Source organism: Tetrao urogallus (genome assembly GCF_951394365.1).
Source record: "Tetrao urogallus genome assembly, chromosome: 19".
In the NCBI taxonomy this organism is placed as follows: domain Eukaryota; kingdom Metazoa; phylum Chordata; class Aves; order Galliformes; family Phasianidae; genus Tetrao; species Tetrao urogallus.
The window spans coordinates 5,528,298-5,543,695 of NC_136832.1; the positions used below are offsets into that span (position 1 = coordinate 5,528,298).

The window sequence follows — 15,398 nt, forward strand, 5'->3', positions numbered from 1 at the left end:
CCAAACATTTACATAACGTGGTTCCTCTGTGATCTTCGTTCTCTCTGCTGATAATCTCTGCTTGATTTCAGGGAAGCTGTTCCCATGGCGTGTGGGGAATGCAACGCTTCAGCACCTGCTCAGGATCCAGCACGCAGGAACATCATCCACTTCCAGCACAGAGAACTGAAGTGCAGATAGCAGAACCCAACTGCAGGGTAAGGGCTGCAGGCCAGGGTGGGAGTGGTGTGCTAAAGACACAAATGAAATCACGAGAACACTGCTTAAAAATAGTTGCAAAATGCGAGGCAGTGATAAGATGAAAGAGCAAGGGGGAAAGGTGGTGGATCAGGGAGAGTGGTGATATGCTTATTTACAGCTGTGAGCCCTAAGCTTTAAGGTGGAGGGAAAAAAGAGTGAAGTAACAATTTGTCGTCTGATGTAAAACTGAACTGTTGCATTTACCCCTGCATCTAACTGCTGGCCATATAGACCCTGACTACTTTCATTAAAAAAAGTACTTTAAGGCTGTATGCTCTCTGTTTATTTTGGTCAATATTCTTCAGTTTCCAGCAGGGTGATGTTTGTATTGCTATGTAAACATCTCATAAACATTTTTTTTTTCTGTGGTTAACTAGGGAGAGCACTGACTTGCTGCCCTTGTGGGTGGCACTTAGGCAATGGTGAGGATTGGTAGTTGGAAACTTTGTCTCTTTGGGTCTCTGCTAGAATAGTGGTGAAAGGAAGTGCAGAGTGCCCTGCTTATCTGCAGGATGAGACGCAGCCCAGATGGGTCAAATTGTGAGCAGTGGGGAAGTGCAGGTTTGTGTTCTGACAGTTCAAGGATTTGCTTTGTTGTGCTGATCGTGCACGGTACTTGGAAACCGTAACTTTATTTATGTAGGTCAAAGGGAATGTGCATAAATAACTCCTTAAGATATACCAGAAGCCATGTGTTAAAATCTAATGCTTCCATGTTTAAAATGTGGAGTGCCTGAAGCTTTTCAGTGATGACTTCCCAAATGCTTTGAGTTACTGCATTCTCATAAATGCTGCAGATGTTCAGAAAGGCAGTTCCTGGCTTAGGGTGCTCTGACTTCATTTTAAAATAAGTCATGGAATTCAAATGTAAGTTATTGTGTTGCTGTGTACAGTCCTAACTACAGGCCTTCGTGAATTCTTCCATGTTCTGAAGGAGGATTTTGTTGAGTATTTAAAAGGGAAGTGAAAGTCACTGAAGTTAAATTGAGCCTTGCTGGTGTGTAGGAAAGCACAGTGAAGTCGTGTGAGTGGTGGCGAAGTGCAGAAGGGAAGGGTTTCTACATGTTTTATGTGGGGCTTCTTCGTGCTGGGATGTCTGCCACTGTTTTGGTAAAGATTAAATACAAACTTACTTTGTTGCAGTGTAGCAAGCCTCCTTCCTGCATGTTTTTCCAAGTAAGTGATTTCAAAAATAGCCTCGGTTTAGGATGTGTGCTATTGCTGAACTGGCATTTAACAGTCTCTTGTTTGAGGAGAATATCTTGAATGCTTCCAGGCAGCTTTTTCTCTAAGCTGTTTTGCATGCATTTTTTACTGCAAATGGCACACAGTTGATATATATATATATACACATATATATGTATGTATATATATATATGGATTATATATGGCCCTCCTGCTGCTGTTGAACTGCATTTGACTCTAAAAGCTATTCAGTCAGAACCACTCTGCTGGAATAATAGTGCTTTTACCTCCTATACTAGGTTTTGTTAATGTTTGCTGTAAAATTACCAGGCAGTATAAAGCTCCTCTGTGCCAAGTTTGTGCGCTGGACTAGTTAACAGATTCGCCTTTAGAGTTGTGGCTTTATTGCCTCTCTCTTATCAACCAGTGAATACAATCAGAAAATGTCCTGAGATGAAAGTCACAGTCACTGTTTTGAAGCTCATGGTGCAGAAGACAAGGTTGCAGGGTCAGGAATAAGCAGGTGGATATATGCTTGTTTCTCTTTTGTCAGACTGAGGCAAAATATTATTGTGCTGATGGCTGAAGTCCTACTTTGCTCTTGTTGAAATCTTCTTTCATCTTTGGTTCATCTCTCTGGGTGTTGCCACAGCTGTTTTCAAGCTAATAAATTTGTAGATGTTGTCAGTTTGTTAACAATGAATTGTGATGATCCTTGCTTGAAAGTCTTGGCTTTGAGTTTAGTGTCGTGATTTCTCAATCTCTTGTTAGAAATGTCAAAGCTCTGCTCTGCCCACCATGTCAGTCTTAATTGAAGACAATTGTTTACCCCTTTTTGTATCACTTTCCAATGCTGGAATTAAATGCTGAATAGACTTCTGCAGCTGAGGGAGTGCTTGAAGCTGTTCTGCTTGTTCCAAGTTAACACTCTTGTTGTCTGTCTTAATCTTAAGTAGTTAATAACGACTCAACCACTTGCAAGTGTTTTGTAGTGTCCCATTGGAATAAAGCCATCATACTTTTCAAAGACAAGCTCCAATGCCTTGTCCTTGAAGCATCTTTTCTATGGCAAAGGAAATTAATTTTGGATAGCAAACCTGTGACCACACACATTCATAATTTATAAGCTGACACAGACTTTTTCTCTGGTTTGCATCACTGTAGCAAGTCACCTGATAGCATTTGAGTTTCCGTAGCAATCTCACACTGACCTGCTCCCTGTTCCAAGCATCACTGATGCTGATAACTTCAGAGTGTTCGCTTCTGAGCAGCTGGGGTAAAACCCTGTAGAAAACGGGCAGGCCAACCAGGACTCCAGTGTAGATTGCTCTGATTGTGCAGATGTTCTGCCCTGTGCTTGTTAGGACAGGCTTGCTGGTGTGATAGTAAACAGGAGCTATTGCACTTTGCTAAGAATGTCAGTCTTATATTTGATCGGAAGAGTCAATTAAAAGGTAGCTGTAAAGATGGTAAAAGTTCTGTCTGCAGTGTAGCTGAGTTTTTTCATGAGCTTCAGTACAGGTGTTACCTAGTTAATTTGCTTCATCCTCCTGTATCTTGTGGCTTGGGTGGGGCTGAATGTTGCACACAGCTGGTGGTTATATGAAAACCAACCTAATTTACTCTGTGTTCAGTTTGTTGGCCGTCCAACAGGTGAAGAGTGTAAGTGCTGGCTGCCACTGTTGCACTCTTCCATCTGCCAGTCTGAGTAACGTGCAGTCCTTTAAACTTCGTGTTTGCTTCTCTGTCTCAGAAAGCATCTTGCAGACAGACCCAGATGTAAAGATGACTGGTTGTTGTTTGGGACTCTGGCACCTGGTTTCCTTGCTGTTTACTTCTACAAACAGTGAGGAACAAAATCACTGAGTCTTATTCTGTCTGACATCTTGGACTTTTCCAGTTGATCATGTGGCTGTCCCTGTTTGGAAGGTTTTCTGAGGAGTGACTGAAAGCAGCTCTGTTTTAACCTCCTCCTTTTGCTTTCAATTCTGAGCCTAATAAACAAGGGGGAGGGAACACAAATTACATTCCCACTTCTGACTTGCAAAGCTCTTTACATTTCCTGGTGTTTGAACAAAGAGCTCTGTGTTCTGCCCCTCTCTAGTGTTTCAGGTGGCAGCATGCTGGGGAGAGAGGCACTGCTGTTTTGAAAGCTTATGGTAACATGTTGCAGCTCGTCAAAATCAGGGCTGTAGTCTTAAGAGCACGGAGTCATTTTTCTTTTCCCTTGTCTACCTCTGATACTGTCAGCACACAGACACCTCCCTTGTTCTCTGGGCTTCTGAGAGGTAAAAAACTCAATAGTGCTTGACTGCTGCTTTGCAGTCTACAATCTTAAAAGCCACTGAGATTTAAGAATGTGTGACACAAACTAGAGGTTTGCAAGTGTCCAACATGCAATAAATCCTTGTCTAGCTATTTAAATTTGTATTATGAGATTGCCTCCCTTAGGTGCTGCATCCCACTAAAGGTGAGGATTTCTTTGCTTTCAAGAAGAGGCCCTGGAAGTAAGCGATAGAAACTGAGGAAATTCTTGGACATGTCATGAGATCTTGCATGTAGTCCTGTTCTGCCAGTAGCTCTGTTTGCAACAGAATGGTCAACAGAAGGAAGAAAGGGAAGAGGAGGATGGATAAAGTATTCAGCAGATGATGAGTCAAGCTGACGACATACCAGCCAGTGAAACTAAACAATGATGTTTCTGTTCACTTTGTCTCTAGCTGGGTATGCTGGTCAGCAGGTACAGGCAGGAATTTCAAGCACAGCTCAGCCAAGCATCTGTCAGCAATAATTCTGCCTTTGCATGTTTAGATTATTGTTGGTTTTAATAGGGAAATTCTTCAAATCAGAGGATGTCTGTGTTCTTGCAGTTGCTCTATTCATTCCTTGATCTTAAATACCACAGGAGTCTTACATCTTGCAAAAGGGATTCGTGCTCTCGACTCTGGTCTTTATTGGTTATGGTACATGCTACAGTACAAGGTTTTTGTTAGCTGGATAAGTTTATTCTTGTTTCCGAATGATTTTATTATTTAGATGTGTTGTGCTCAGGGTGTCCCTGTTTTTCTAAGTTATTTTTTCTTCCAGGTGTGCCTAATAAACTTAATGTTCATACTGCACATGGTAGGAAGGTGCTTGGCAGGTGATGCAGGGTGGCCATGATGGCCTGACTTGTTTGTACTAATTGGGCTCTGCCTTCCTTCCTGAGGTTGCCTGATTAGCAGAGTCTGTAGTTGCATGCCAGCATGGGTCTGGGTAAATCTGCAGGCACTGAAGGGATGTGCAGTACCTGAATGTGGATATTGCAGAGATCTTAGGAGTGTATTTGTGGGCTGAATTGATAGATATATTATGGTCTTGCTGTATGGCAGTGAGACTTCAGCACATGGGTCTTTACCTGTACAGGCTCCAACTACTCTGCCTGTTCTACACTGGATGTGAATTGCAGCACAGTGCTGCTTCGGTGCAACTGAAACCCTCAAATGTAATGGCACTGTTAAAGTAAGAAGTAGGAGACTGCTCAGTTACATGGTAAATTGGCATGGGATGTGAAAGCTGAAACACCTTTGAGGCAGATACACACTTGTAAGACTTCTTTTGTTTGCAATTCCCAAAGCTTGCCTAATTAATTATACCTTTGGAAAACTTCCTTATGCTTCTGATAAGTGGATGGGGCTTGAACTATGATATTCCCACCTATTGGCTCATACAGATTTAATTCAACCTTTAAACTTGAATGAAGCACTCTTTCAAAATCTCAGTATCAGTGTCTCCCATTTGGTGGAGTTAACTGTGAGCAAACTGCCAGTTTCTGAGCCCCAGCTGGAAGGGCGTGCAACTTGTATCTGAAGGAGCTGAGACTTTTCTTCCCCAAACCTGCTCTACTGCAGTGCCAGAACAATGTCTTCCTCCTAAATATCTCTGTTCTGCTGCCTGTGTACTTGGGGGGAGAGTCTGGCATCCAGGTGCCCACTTGGTTTCTGTATAGTGGTTGGACCCCTGGTTCCTACAGGAAGAATCCTATCATGCAGGGCAGCATCGGTAGCAGAGATAAGCCCTGAGAACCTGACTTCTTGAGGTTAGTCTGCTGTCATCAACCCCAGCAGCAAAACTGCCTGCCTGAATCCAGAAGGGAGTGTTGCAACCAGAACGGCGTTTTAAAACGATTATGAAATGGGGTCTATAAAATAATGACGCTTGTTTTGCTGCAGAACAGTCATCGGGTCTTTCAGGAACTGGAATGGATTGCACACATGGGAAATCTGGTTGAGGAGGGCTGTAGCTTTTCCCCTTGGTTTCCCAAGTTTTTTGGTGGTCAGTTTTCCTTTTTACCACAGATGCTGCAAATAAGATTAGATAAGACCTGGGGGGCTACAGTTCTGTAAAATGACCTCTTGTTTTACTGCTTCTCATCTGGGACTTGAACAGGGCTTCCACAGCTGCCAGGAGGAGTGGGAACTTGTGAGAATGTCCTTTTCTTCACGCAGTGACCCTATCATTGTTACTGGAGGGCAGGGGATTTCCTGCTCCACCATGCCAGGGTTTAAATGCTGGTACGGAGCTGTAATAGGCTATCGTGGGACGTTCAAACAGATCATTTGTTAGCTGTCTTGTAACTGCACAATGTAAAGGCAGATTTCCTATCCCATGTGGCCGGTAAATAGAATTAGGGAGCCTGTTGCCCTAATTTTTTTTTCTTTCCTTCCTAGCTATCTTGAGATACAAATCAAAGTAAACACAGGGTTCGTTTGTTGCAAAAAAGCAATGAGGTATTTCTTAGACTCGGCTCAAGTCTGGAAAATGCCTTAACCACGAGACTGCTTCCTGAGAAGTTCCTCTCTATTTCATAACCTTTCTGTGGGCAGCTATGGAGGACCGAATTCCTGCAAAAGCTTCCCTGCCTGGAGTGAAGAAGCACTGGAGGGAAGAAGAAAGGATCTCTGGGGACAAGTGGTATCTAGACAAGAGAAAGAAAGGAGATGAGTGTCTGTTTCCCTCAGTGTAAGATGGGAGGGGTAGGAAAGCATTTAAGTAGGGAGCAGTTCTTTGATGAACAGCACCGGAGTTCTCACTGCATGCTCCTGAAGGAAAAGAGGAATCAGGATCCTACATAGCACTATGGGAGAGCAGTGAGGGGTACAGCAGTGTTTGTTGCCTCTTAGATGTAGTTTGGAAGGAGTAACAACAGAAGCTGTACATCACACTTGGCAGGAGTTTTAGGAGAGTGTGCACGGGCTGGGAGACTGCCACTGGGCCTCTGTGGACCCTTAGGGTGGTGTGCTGCTCTCAGAGGGGTCCTGAGCTGTTAGTCTGGTAGAGCAGAAGCTGTGCTTTCCTGTAAGCATCGATGAATTTGAGAAGCTGAGCCGTGGCATAGTTAACTGTTCCAGCAGATGGCTGCAGTAACTCTTGGTGTTCTCCTTTTACAAAGCTTTGTGGGCTTTCTCTTGCTTGGACTGGAGAAGTGCAGGACTTTCCTCTGATTACAGTGGAAGGGATGCAGAGCGTGCTGGGGAGGGTGCGTATCTTTGTTTTTCCTCGTGCTATGGCATGTCAGCTATCCTGCCCTGGCTCTCGCACTCTTCAGTAACTGAACTTGGTTGGGCAGAAGGCAAATGCTACTTTAGGGATAGCTGTCATCTTTCAGCCTACCTCTAGCAGCCTTCCCAAATAGCCGTAAGTCAAAGCTGGCATTTTACCATTTATTGTTGTAAGCGACAAACCAGGGAATAGTGTTCTCAATTTAGTGTCTCTAGGGAATGTGGTGCTTCTTGAGTTCATGTTAGGAGGGGCTTCCTTTGCAGTTCTGGGCTGGAAGTTAATTTTAAATACAAACTCATATTCTACAAAAGCAGATGGTGTGGTCACTCTGCTTGGCTTCAGCCAGTGGTGTATAAAAAGCTGCTATCAGGCCTGCAGGGGCTTGTCAGGACTGCCTGTATGGATGCTGCCTTATGGGCTGTGGAGACAGGATTGGGCTTTTGTTCTTCTTCTGTTACAGTTGAGTTGATGAGAGTCTCAAAACGACTTGTGCTTGTCTGGTGCCTGAACACTGCTAGCAAGTATGGTGTGATATTACTGCTTTTTCAGTGTCATTAGAACAAGTTATAATGACTTCATGCACTTCACTTGTGTCACCTGTCGGATACAGGGGATGCTTTGTGAGTTTGTACGGATCTGTCAGGCTTATGGGTTTTCTATGGCTTTTTCCTTCTGGAACTCTGAAGGACAGAACAAGTTCTGCCATGAGGTCTCCCTTCCCAGAACCTTTTCATTTCCTTTGTGACTCTTAAATCCCAGCTGAGATGAACTCTAAGTGGGAGTGGCTGGTCAGGGAAGTGAATTTTTATATTAAGTATGCTTCCCCTTTCCTATACTTCTGAAGTGAAGAAAACAAAGAGCAGCTGTTAACAGGATTTCAGAAGGGAGCTGTTGTACAGTACTGTTGGCAAGTACTGTTTCTTTGGGAAGTTGATGCTGAGGTGGAGAGCCAGAACTTCTTCCTGTGGAAGGAAAAGGGATGATATCAAACAACTTTTTGTTCTTTTCCAGTTTTCTTAATCAGATATGGGTTGCGTCAATGTAGTGGTTCTAAGAAATATAACTAATGCTTATAAATCCTCTTCCTTGCCTCTGCAATTGGAGAGACACAGAGATGTAGAGTTATTTCTTAGCTCAGAGTAACAAACACATGATAACTGTGTGTGGATTTTCTCTAATAATGCTGTCAAATTCCTTTGTCCCTGAAATGATATCCCCAGGTAAAGCTGAAAGCTTCCCATTACTCATCTGTCATAGGAGTTAAAGTTGGTCCTGGAAGCCTTCTTTCAGTGTGAATTTTTCACCTGCAGACTGCTAATGACAAGTACCAGTCCTGATGCCTTCCAGCGACTCGCCTGTGAGGGTGAGCACCACCACAATAGCTTTACAGCCTCAGCTGTAACCAGGTGCCTCGCTCAGGTAGTCTCACTTGTTTGTATCCAAGTAACTTGAAACTAGGACTTAACTCAGTCTTGCTTTGCCAGCACTTAAAATGTGAGTTTCCCGATACCCTCTAGAAGAGCAGAACAAAAGAGTTTTAGTAATGCTTGCTTCTGTTTTCCTTTCAGGTGGTGAATCATGATTCCAGTCACTGAATTGCGATACTTTGCTGACACTCAGCCAGCATACCGCATCCTGAAGCCATGGTGGGACGTATTCACGGACTACATTTCCATAGTGATGCTGATGATTGCAGTGTTTGGAGGGACTCTTCAGGTCACCCAGGACAAAATGATTTGTTTGCCCTGTAAATGGATTACCAAAGACTCTTGCAATGACACTGTCAGAGGTTGGACAGCTGTAACCCCAGAGCGTATTTACTATAACTCTAGTCTTGTTCCCTCTGCTGATACAGGGCCCACAGGGATCCAATATGATTTGGACCGGCACCAGTATAACTATGTGGATGCGGTGTGTTATGAGAACCGCCTTCACTGGTTTGCCAAGTATTTTCCTTATCTGGTGCTGCTACATACTCTTATCTTCCTGGCTTGTAGCAACTTCTGGTTCAAATTTCCAAGGACCAGTTCCAAGCTGGAGCATTTTGTGTCTATTTTGCTTAAGTGTTTTGACTCTCCATGGACAACAAGGGCATTATCTGAGACGGTGGTGGAAGAGAGCGATACCAAGCCAGCATTTGGGAAAATGAATGGCTCCATGGACAAGAAATCCTCCACGGTCAGTGAGGATGTGGAAGCCACTGTTCCCATGCTGCAGAGAACAAAGTCTCGAATTGAACAAGGAATCGTGGACCGATCTGAGACAGGTGTTTTGGACAAGAAGGAAGGTGAACAGGCCAAAGCACTCTTTGAAAAAGTGAAGAAGTTCCGTACGCATGTGGAAGAGGGAGATATAGTGTATCGCCTCTACATGAGGCAGACCATCATCAAAGTAATCAAGTTCATTCTTATCATCTGCTATACTGTTTATTACGTCAACAACATAACATTTGATGTTGACTGTAAGGTGGACATTGAGAGCTTGACTGGCTACAGGATGTATCGCTGTGCTCATCCTTTGGCCACTCTCTTCAAAATCTTGGCATCTTTCTACATCAGCTTGGTGGTAGTCTATGGCTTGATCTGCATGTACACGCTCTGGTGGATGCTGAGGCGATCGCTCAAGAAGTACTCCTTTGAGTCTATCCGTGAGGAAAGCAGTTACAGTGACATTCCTGATGTGAAAAATGACTTTGCTTTTATGCTCCATTTGATTGATCAGTATGACCCCCTGTATTCCAAGCGCTTTGCTGTCTTTCTGTCGGAGGTGAGTGAGAACAAGCTGCGGCAGCTGAACCTCAACAATGAGTGGACTTTGGAGAAGCTGCGGCAGAGGATCACAAAGAACTCTCAGGATAAGCTGGAACTGCATCTGTTCATGTTGAGTGGCATTCCTGACACGGTCTTTGACCTCATAGAGCTGGAGGTCTTGAAGCTGGAGCTTATCCCTGATGTCACCATTCCCCCAAGCATTGCTCAGCTCACCAGCCTTAAGGAACTATGGCTTTACCACACCGCTGCCAAAATTGAGGCTCCAGCCCTGGCCTTCTTGAGGGAGAATTTGAAATCTCTCCACATCAAGTTCACAGACATCAAGGAGATCCCTCTTTGGATTTATAGCCTGAAGACACTAGAAGAGCTTCATCTGACAGGGAATCTGAGTGCTGAAAACAACCGGTACATTGTAATAGATGGACTGAGGGAGCTGAAGAGGCTAAAGGTGTTGAGGTTGAAGAGTAACCTCACCAAGCTGCCACAGGTGGTGACAGATGTTGGTGTGCATCTTCAGAAGCTTTCCATTAACAACGAGGGCACCAAGCTCATTGTTCTCAACAGCCTTAAGAAAATGGTCAACCTGACAGAGCTGGAGCTGATCCGTTGCGACTTGGAGCGCATTCCTCACTCCATCTTTAGCCTCCACAATCTGCAAGAGATAGACCTGAAGGACAATAATCTCAAGACCATTGAGGAAATCATCAGCTTCCAGCACTTACATCGTCTCACTTGCCTTAAATTGTGGTACAACCACATTGCCTACATCCCCATGCAAATAGGCAACCTCACCAATTTAGAGCGCCTTTACCTGAATCGTAACAAGATAGAAAAGATTCCTACCCAGCTCTTCTATTGCAGAAAACTTCGGTATTTGGATCTCAGCCACAACAACTTGACTTCCATACCACCAGACGTAGGACTTCTTCAAAACCTGCAGAACCTAGCTGTGACAGCCAACAGGGTAAGTGAGCAGGAGCCTGAGTGTTCCTCTGTGAGCACAGGTAATTCTGGTGTGTCTGTTATCTGTGGGATTAAATGTGTTACAGTGGTGTGTGAAATATTCCTGGCACTGCTGTTCTATTTAAATTCTGAAGCTTTAGTTTTTTTCTGAGGGCTTTATCTAAGGCAGATAACTCCAGAGGAAGTTCTTTCCTTCTGTTGAAGGAAAGAACTGTTCTGTTTTGTAGCATCCCTTTTCTTTCAGGGAAATTGCTTTTAAGTAGCAGTTACAGACTGTTTCCTAAAGCCTGCCTGACACTTGTTTCTCTGCAGCTGGAAGCTTGTTTTGCCTAGATTGACACCAGCTTTGGTCTTAAAATGGAGACCTAAGAAAGTACTCTTAATGTAGTACTATTCATTGTACTTCAGCTGAGTACATACACAGTGACAGCAGCCATCTAGCGTGTGCATGTGTGCAGCTCACAGTTTTCATGCAGTACTATTTATTTCTGGTGAATGCTCTGTGGTTTGTTCTTGTAACATACATTTTGTGTGAGAAGCTCTATGTTACAGACTTAAGAAACATGATTCTTAATCTGTCACATTTAAAATGTATTGTCTTGCTCCACAAAGGTTATGTTAGAGGAAGTAAAACTGTCTTCTATAGTGTGCTTTCTCTGGAAAGAATGGGTTAAGCCAGGTTTGTCAATTGGCCATCAGACTTGACTTAAAGGGAAGGAAGTGTGGCACCTTTCTGTGCCTCAGTGCAATGGCTGTGGGTTTTCTTGTACAATCCCAGGTGGACTTGGACAGTTAAGACTTAGACTTGGCTTAAGTGCAAGGCAGGTCACAAGGGAGATGACCAAGTGTGCTATGCTGCTTGGTTACCTGGTTACCCTTGGGTCAGAAGGGGCTTAATTGCTTGAAACAAACTGCCCCATGGGTTTTCCTATGTGTTTGTTACTCCTCTTGGGATTACAAATGCATAGGAAGGAAGCCTCATTTACCAGGTGTCAAAGATCAACCTGTGATCACACAGGCTGTGCTGAGCTGAAGGACTTGCTGAGGCTTTCGTTCACTCTCTTTGCTGAAGTTGCAGAAGGCTCTACCAGAATGTATGAAGCACAGACAGATCTGATCGGTGTCTTCTGGGTGTGTGCATCCTTCTGTATGGGTGGCTTAAGCTTAGGACTTCATGGTATGCACACATTTCATACCAGATTGAAAGCCAGAATGTTTTCTCAGGATGAATGTGGCTGAGAGGGCTGTTTTCTGAGGTTGGTGTTCAAGCAGAAGGAAGAAAGTTTTAACTGCTTGTGTCCAGGTAATTCTGTGCCATTTGTCTTCTGGGAACCTTGCTGCTACAACTTCCTGAGAGTTGATCTGTGGTGTATCCTCTGTAGTCCTGGAATGGAGCCTCTCTTGGAGGAAGAGGAGTTAGAGACAGCTCTGTTCTCTGCAGCACTGTGTGACACAACCTGTTGTACTGTGTGAAAGTACTGATGCAACAGGAAAGCTGTGGAGCATCCTCTGTTCCACTGGGTTTAGAAGCAGAAAGTGATGTGAACCCAGTGAAACAGCAAAGCTGCTTATTCCCCTGCAGGTGCCAGGCAAAGCACTGTCACCCTGGGGCTCTGAGCCTGGTTATGCATGAAACAGTGGCAGCAAGGAACACAAGGGCTGGTAGGCAGGCATTTCCCAAGGCCAGGAGTTACCTCAAATGTCCTCTCTTAGCTCAGCAGTCTTAGCAAATAGGAGCTGCTGGAGTTGGCTGGTACCAGTGTACCGTTTTGGGAAGCAAGCCACATTATAGCACATTGCTTCCTTCCTAAACCAGTACTTGTCCCTTAAATAAGTTTTATTTTCAGAGGTCTGTGAGCAGGGTGTTTGGTCTATATGATCCCAAGTGGTCCCTTCCAACCTCACCCTTTGTGTGATCGTTCGATTGCATGTTGCTGTTCACGTAATGCTTGACAGCACCAACAACAGTGGCTGAATTTGGCTGTTTTAATTGGTCTTGTCCCTGCTTTTGGTTGGACTGGACTTCATTCAGAATTGATTACAGTTCAATTTAGCAGTGTCATGCATAATTCAAGGTTAAAAAAGAGACATGATTGTGTATAAAGGCAACATACAGTAATCTTTGTGACGAGGCTTTGAATTTAGTGGAGAATATTGAATTGCTGCACTTAATTCCTCGCCTAGTGCTCATTAAATCTTACCTATATTGTTTTCTTAGAAATTCACTGGAAGGAGTACTGGAGTAATAGCAATTAGACTTGTTAAATTAGTGACTTGAAGGCAATGGTGGAAAAGCTAACAGGTGGTGACTTCATTTTTTGTTGTACTGTTGAAAAAAAACTCAAACCAACTTTGTAATTTGGAGCCTATCAAAGTCCCTGCAACAATACCAAACCCGACAGAAATGGAGTGCTCTCAATTCTCAGTACCTGACAGTTGTACTCATGTAGTGTCTGCTCTAAGTAATAGAATGCATAGAAATCTACCATATCTTGTACATAATGAAAGTATACAAGAAGGCTTTTAGCTTTCCTGTGAGATGTGAAGAACAAGATTTAAAAAGGTTGACACAGTAAGTTCTCAAAGCTGAGAGGCGCCAAGTAGTTGACATCTGCTGGGCACGGTGGTGCTCTGAGACAAGCTGGGGAAGAATGGCCAATGGCAGAGCTGTCTGGGAGGCTTCATGCTATGCGAGTCCTTACTGTAGGAGCAGGAGCTCAGTTAAGGAAGGACAGTGAGATGTGTGACCTTGTTATTGGCTTATGAGTGGGTGTGCTATTAGGTGACTTCATCTGTAATTGATTTTTTTTTTCTTTAGATTGAGACTCTCCCGCCAGAGCTGTTCCAGTGCAGGAAGCTGAGAACCTTGAACCTGGGAAACAATGTGCTGCAGTCACTCCCATCCCGTGTTGGAGAGCTGACAAACCTATCACAGATAGAGCTGCGAGGGAACCGCTTGGAGTGCCTGCCAGTGGAGCTGGGAGAGTGTCCTCTGCTGAAACGCAGCGGGCTTGTGGTGGAGGAGGACTTGTTCAACACGCTGCCCTTGGAAGTCAAAGAGCGGCTGTGGAGGGCAGACAAAGAGCAAGCCTGAGCCCCCGAAAGACGGGGAGGAACCACTGACCAACAAGAAGGAAACACAAGGCCATTCCAGTCCCCTTTCTCCCAGGTCCTCCCCTTCCTCTTCTCCAATCACTATCGAACTAGCCAAGGAGTCCCTGAACAGTGACGACTCTGAGGCTACTTCTTGCCTCGGGTGCAGGATTGTGGAAAGCTTGGGATCAGGATGAGGATCAAGACAGGTTAGATGGCTCCTGAGCAAGGGCCAGTGGGAGTAAGAGATGTTGCTGCTGTTTTGGACAGGAAGTGGAGTGAAGTGGGTGGTGCTGGAAAAGAGATGACCTCCTTTGGATGGAGGAGAAAAGGAAACATGGGGATTGCTGCCTTGCTTCAAATGGGGATTATAGTGTCAGGGAATGAGTGTCCTGCAAGCGATGATCAAGAGTCTAGGAAACTTCCTGTACCTCCTTGTCTGTGACACCTGGTACTATTCCCCTCCAACTCAGCAATTCAGTAAGTGATGCCCCACAGAGTGCTAGGGATAGGAGAGAGTTGATTATTCTACCTAGATGCTGGCATTGGGATTTTGGGGGGTAAATTTATCTCAGACATCAATTTGGATGCAGGAATGTGTTTTTTGTTACAAATTGTCTTCTCTCCCTTGTGTTTGACACCCTGTCTTCTTCCCCTGGGGAAGGAGTTCTCCTTCCAGAACTCCATCTGTGCATGAGAGATTGCACTTTTTAGCAGTTTCAAGTCACTTGTGCTAATGAGTTAATCACATAGCATCCTCTTCTCCAACTGATGCATTGGAGGTTCTGACCAAAATAATTCCAGGCCTTTAGCCTGCTCTGAAATGACTAGAATACAAATGATCTGGATAATACAAAAGATCTGGATTAAAAGCAGTTGGTCTGCCTCATCTGTTCTCCCAGAAGCACTGAGTTGCTTCATGATCTTGGCTTATAAAGTTTTCAAGCTGCTTTTAAGTTCCCGATGCTCTGTCACGTAACAAATGCAGATGTAAAACCAGTGTGTCAAGGTGTCCCCTGGGGTTGGCAGTGTTTATAGTAAAGAGGAATAACTCAGTTTTCCTCTGCCCAAAAAACTGTTAGATTTGTTGCCAATTTTTTTTTTTAGGAACAAAATCTACAGAGCAGCTTAATTGTTTTCTTGTTGTCTTTCACCCTTCAGCAGCTGTCAGTTCCTGTTAACCTCTTAAGTAAGAGGCTGACGCTGATTGAACTTGTTGCTGGAAAAGTAACCTGTCCTATTCTTCCCTGTTTCGTTCCCCTGTTGTTAAGGAGCAGTATGAGAATCCTCTGAGGACTGATCCCTTGAACAGAGCAATCTTTATTGAAACAAGTCTGACCTGTTTGGTATTGCTTGACAAAACCCTGCACGGGGTAGATAACCTGTGATAGCTGCTGCTACTCATGTCTCGAGGTGGAGTGGTGAAGGTGTGTCTCCAATACACCCAAAGTCTGCCATTTTCCATCAGAAGGAACAGGAGGCTCACAGGCTGCAGGTCCTGATTGTAATGCTCCGCATCGAGCCAACAGGTTTGTCTCCAAGGTGGAGTGCTGCAAACAGGCATGAAATGTTTGGAGGCTTCCTGTGTGCACAAAGGGAGGAAGC

At 44.3% G+C, this 15,398-nt stretch overlaps 1 protein-coding gene across 1 annotated transcript; it reads left to right on the forward strand.

Annotated features, from left to right (window-relative positions):
- Positions 1-8,544: 8,544 nt before the first annotated feature.
- Positions 8,545-13,794, forward strand: LRRC8A (leucine rich repeat containing 8 VRAC subunit A; the record flags this gene model as incomplete). The annotated part of the gene is made up of 2 exons (XM_079544617.1): positions 8,545-10,701; positions 13,519-13,794. The coding sequence occupies 2 exons, from the start codon at positions 8,545-8,547 to the stop codon at positions 13,792-13,794; spliced, it is 2,433 nt and encodes an 810-aa protein (XP_079400743.1).
- Between the last annotated feature and the right edge of the window lie 1,604 nt (positions 13,795-15,398).